At 41.4% G+C, this 5393-nt stretch overlaps 1 protein-coding gene across 4 annotated transcripts in view; it reads left to right on the forward strand.

Annotated features, from left to right (window-relative positions):
- Window positions 1–419: 419 nt before the first annotated feature.
- The window catches only part of Ythdc1 (YTH domain containing 1), a 31813-nt gene continuing 26839 nt past the window's right edge, over window positions 420–5393 (forward strand). For 3 of the 4 annotated variants that reach the window (XM_031342918.1, XM_031342919.1, XM_031342921.1), the window contains exon 1: window positions 420–749. In XM_031342918.1, coding sequence (XP_031198778.1) covers window positions 722–749 — 28 coding nt within the window. In that variant the 5' untranslated portion in view covers window positions 420–721. The remainder of the gene's footprint in view (window positions 750–5393) is intronic. The other variant, XM_031342920.1, reaches the window with a different exon arrangement.

The raw sequence follows: 5393 nt of genomic DNA on the forward strand, positions 1-5393 counted from the left end.
ACCAAAAAAAAAAAAAAAAGATATTTCCTAACCCCTGGGTCCTAGAACACTATTTAAAAAGAAGCAGGCAGTAAACACTACTAATCAAATAAACGAAAATTAAACATATGAAAATGACATAACACCCTTTTTGATAGTGTCTCACGTTAACCATTCAAGGCCTACCAAACGTTTCAGGTGAGATATCTGCATCCTTGAGCTGTAGGAACCACAGCAGTGAAGCTTAAAATTTGTCCTCTGGAAGGAGGGAGGTTCCCCGGACGTCAAGGTTGCGCGCGGGGCGGGACGACGTGCTGAAACCACGCCTCCTTACGTCATCCGCACTGTGACGTTCCACGAGAGGCACGGAGCGTAAACAGCGCAAGGCATTTCGGGAGCGGGATTGTTTCGCGCAGGAAGCAGACTCCATTTTAGCGCCGCCCGCCGTCGCCATCTGTTTCTCTCTCCTCCCCCTTGTCTCTGCGGTGGCCGAACCCCAACAGAAAAGCTGAAGCCCGCGCCGTCGGAGGCCAGCGAGCCAGGCAGGAGGAGAACCAGAGGACGGGAGGAAGGGTGCGCGGAGGAGCTGAGTGGAGCAGGTCAGGTCGAAGCGCGCGGCCCGCCGGACGGACTGACGGACGGACTCGTGCGCCTGCGGCCGCGGCTGCGGCGCCCGCGCGACTCGCGTCCCGGCGGCGGCGGCGGCGGCGGCGGTGGCGGCGGCGGAAGCCGGAGGGCAGCCATGGCGGCCGACAGCCGAGAGGAGAAAGGTGAGTGTGGAGGACGGGGCCTCAGGCCGGCCGCGGCCTGCGGGCGAAGCCGGAGGTTAGGGCCTCGCGCAGAGCAGGGCGGCCGCATCGTGACCCGCTCCCCGAGCGGCCTGGCCTGCTGGGCTGGGCGTCCTCTTCTCCGCGGCGTCTAATACACCTCGGCCAGGGCTTTGCTTCGGCTCGGGACTTCTCTTCACTCCCGGGAGCGGTTGAGAAGGGCTTGCTTTGAGTAACCTGCCCCCGGGCATGTTTCCTGGGAGGATTATGCGGATGTAATGCGTATTTTCTGAGCTGTCTTTTTGGTTGACTTTTTCGAAAATAATGTCACAGTTAGCATTGTTAGACTAGTGAGTAGGCTAGTTTAATTCATTCAGGTGGATTGTTCTCGAGAAATAGCTGTAAGTAGCTTCTAGCTGTTCTTTTGGATAAGCTAAGAATCGCCTCTTTTATTCCTCGAGAACTTTGGGAAAGAAAGATATTAGAAAAAAAAAATATGCCCCTTCACCCAAAAGTCCTAGCAACTGATCTCCCAGAATAGTGCAGAGTTCTCAAAAGGTTCATCCAGGAATACATAGGTGGAGGCTATCGAGACTTATAAAATGAAAGAATTTCAGTTGATAAAAATGTCATTTCTTCTGAAATACTGAGCACAGATGCCAGTATAGGATCTAGACCCCAGAAGAGTAGTCTTGGTGAGATGCTGAGATTTCTCAGCCCTAGGTCAACCATGACGGTCTTGGAATAGTATTAGATGAAAATAGAGCACAATTGCTGCCCTGTGTTTCTCAAATCTCAGCCTGTGGCTCATTAAATTTGAGGTGGAGATTTTGTTAAGTAGGCTGAACAGCCATTAAGCTTTTTCTATTTTTCTGGTCTCTATCTCAAGTGGGAATATGTTTAAGATGATGCCTTTGTCATAAGCAACTTTGTTTTCCCTTAGGGACATGGTTTCTATGTAACCCTGACTGTTCTGGAACTTGGTTTGTAGACAGGCTGGCCTCAAACTCAGAGATCTGCCTGCTTCTGCCTCCTGAGTGCTGATGTTAAAGGCATGTGCCATCACTGCCCAGTTGAAGAAATTCTCTGTGTATAAATTGCAGTTTTATTTTTTATTCTTAAACTAAACTCCAGAGACATCCTGAAGGACTGTAAACGAAGAATTCTGATAGCAAATAAAGGAAGCCACTTTATTTTATAGTAAAGTCAGTTGTAAAAAAATATGAAGATCCTTTTATCAATAAAGATTCATTCAACCTTTGATTGTCAGGATAAGATTTATGACTTAGTAGTTTCAGTGGCTGCCATGGTGAGTGAACCAAATACAAAAGCGAATAAAATTCAGTTGTCAATAGAGTGTCCGTTAAAGTGAAGATAACTTAGAAATGAGTAATATACAACAATGCACAGTGAAGTATGATTATTTGCTTTTAGAAATGGACTTAATAGTGATGCAGTTAAAGCACAAAAACTTGATTATTAGGTAGTGATGTCACTTCTCACCAATGCTTAGAATATTTGGAAATAGTTTTTAAAACTTAATTTTTCTAATTATGCTTTTTTTTAAAATTTTCTGGTACAAGTGATTTTTCCTTTTTATAGTTAAAATCAAGATCATTTCTCTATACAAGCAGCTAGTGAATACCTACTGGATGATCATTGTCACTCACCCATGAAAGGCAATATTAAAACAAATAAATAACACTTAAGGAAAAGTGAGACTTTTAAAAGAAATTTGTATCATTTGTTATGTGTTTAACAGCAAATGATAAAGCTATACCCCATAAGAATCTTAGTCATAATGGTGGTGATGCAGGCTTTTAATTCTAGTATTTGAGAGGCAGAGGCAAGTGGATCTCTTGAGTTCAAAGCCATCCTGGTCTACAGAATGAGTTCTGGGACAGATAGGGCTACACAAGAGAACCCCCCACCCCATAAAAAGGAATCTTAATTATGCCAAAACTTAAGCCTTTAATAAATTCATAACTTTTGGAAGCTCTTGATTAAAAACAAGTCTCAGAAAACAAGAAAATTGCAACTATTGTGTGTTAATCACAGAATGAATTTTAGAGTCATAGGAATTCTTAATTTATTGGGCTTTTTAGTAAACATCAATTCCTGTAATGTTTCAGTTAATCCTCTATATACCTGGATAAACTACCAGTTTCCTGCTATTTTTGGGTTGATGATTTGTCCAAAAAGTTGACTGTTAATGTGAGTACTTTAAAAATAATACTGGGAAACGACAGTGCCTTGTGTATTTCATGCATTTTTCTGTGTAATGAAGAAGTATACATCTTTTCTGTTAAACATTTTGCATGAATTTTATTTGAACCCCTAGAGGATAGTCTATAAAGAATAGTTAACCCAAAATGTATATGAATTTTTACTTTTGTAAGTAGTTTTTTACATTTCCAGATTGCAGACTTCAGAAGGGCAAGGGGTGTGTGATTGTCTTGTTTATAGGTAACTTTTAAAGTAATTGTGTCCTTTGTGCCTTAAATATTTAGGTGGTTCAACTTTAATGAATAACTGCATACACAGTGTAAAGTACAGAGCTGAATTTTACTTATACTCATGCATACACGCACGCTGCTGTGTATATAGCTTTTATAAACCTGTATACATGCTGTGGCTAGCATTATTGTGAGCTAGTTGCTTGAGGAAAGGCTCTAAAACAGTGTGGGTTTGGTTTACATCTCCTTCAGGTTGGGTCTTGTTTTGGTTTGCCAGTAGTAGTAGTAGTAGTAGTAGTAGTAGTAGTAGTAGTAGTAGTAGTAGTAGTAGTAGTAGTAGAGGAAGTGGGAAAATAAAAATAAAGTGATACTATCTTTGGGTGCCAATTGTTGGTATGGAGGATGGGAAATACTAATGGGAAGGTCTCTCTTCAAGTCTCTGGACACCATTCAGAAGAATAATTGTTTTCAGGCTAGAAGGATAGCTCAGCAGCAAAGTACACTTGGTTGATTTCGTGAAGACCCTAGTTTGGTTCCCAGAACCCACATGTCAACTACCACTGTCCTTAACTCCAATTCCAGGGTTTGATGTCTGATCTCCACCAGACTTGTTCATGGTCCATGTACATTTTACATGTGGGCAAAACACACTGACACATTTAGAAGAATGGTGTCTTTTAATGACTGAAAATATATTTGAGGGATTATCCTGATGTAAATATACTTTGCTTGACTTTGCAAAAGGAGAAATTGCTGGGCATCCTGTTGCCTTGTTTTTACCTCTGAAACTGATAAGTGAATGAGTGATTCCTTGTCTGAGTTTGAAAATGTATATTTAACATCTCAGTTTTCTTTCAGTACTGTTGATCTGATGCTGAGCTCTGGAATAAATAGTATTTTGTATAGGTTTACCTTCAGTCTTTGTATGTCCCACATAGAGTTTACTCTGTTAAACCAATCTTTCAGGAGTTAAAGTTCATGACCTCTCCATGCAGAGTTGTGAGATTTTGGTTGAGTCATTTAAATTCTTGGAATTTTATTTTAGAATCACTCTTGCAAGATATAACCATCAGCCGGGCGGTGGTGGCGCACGCCTTTAATCCCAGTGCTTGGGAGGCCGAGGCAGGTGGATTTCTGAGTTCGAGGCCAGCCTGGTCTACAGAGTGAGTTCCAGGACAGCCAGGGCTACGCAGAGAAACCCTGTCTCGAAAGAAAAAAAAAAAAAGATATAACCATCTAAGGCTAAGCTACTTTGAAAATCCTGCCTTTATTTCTGTCTAAAACACCACAAGAAGAATTACTAGCCTTGTTGCTTTTAATATCTCTGAAGTCAAAACAAGGCTCTAAGAACAGTGATTCTTGTTTGTGTTACTTTGTTTTACCTCCTCTACCTAGAAGTTTGTACCTTTACCTCAAGCACAGTTTGCTGGTTGTTTGGTTAACAGTGATTTCCATATATGAAAGATAATATAAGTACAAAGCATTTGCAGATAATTGTCTTTCTGTACAGGAGTTACTAGTTTGCTTTTTGTTTTTTCAAGACAGGGTTTCTCTGTGTAGCCCCTACTGTCCTGGAACTCACTCTGTAGACCAGGCTGGCCTCTAACTCAGAAATCCACCTGCCTCTGCCTCCGAAGTGCTGGGATTAAAGGAGTGTGCCACCACTCTCCAGCTAGTTTGCTTTTTCTGAAAGGTGTATTTAGGAAAATTGAAGCAGCCTTTAAAAACTTACACTGTCCTAAATAACATTTGGGTTTGCAAATGTTGGAAATTTGCAAGATATGATAGTAAAAGTACTTGGATTTTGTTAAGTCAATCTACTGGGATTGCTTAGAATTGACATTTTCTCTGTACTTTTACAATGTGTAGTTATACACCCTCCATCAGTATTTGAGTCAGTAGTGAATTGCCTGCATGATGTGATCCCATAAGATTTACCTTATAGTGTACTTAGTCTGTGAGGGCAAGATGTTTACAAGATGCCAAAACCATGTAGAGATCAGTGCACATTTCTCAGGATGTAACTTCATTGATATATGGTTGTATTGACCCAAACAGAACTTTGAATCTCCTGTGCCTCAATGCCATACCTAGGGTAAGGCAGATTAAAGTACTGCTAAACAAGAGGCAACAGTATTGTCTTTAGAGATACCAGCATGGCTTGTGTTCAGTGTTAGTTAATAGTTTTGGG

Source organism: Mastomys coucha, unplaced genomic scaffold (assembly GCF_008632895.1).
Source record: "Mastomys coucha isolate ucsf_1 unplaced genomic scaffold, UCSF_Mcou_1 pScaffold22, whole genome shotgun sequence".
Taxonomy (NCBI): Eukaryota; Metazoa; Chordata; class Mammalia; order Rodentia; family Muridae; genus Mastomys; species Mastomys coucha.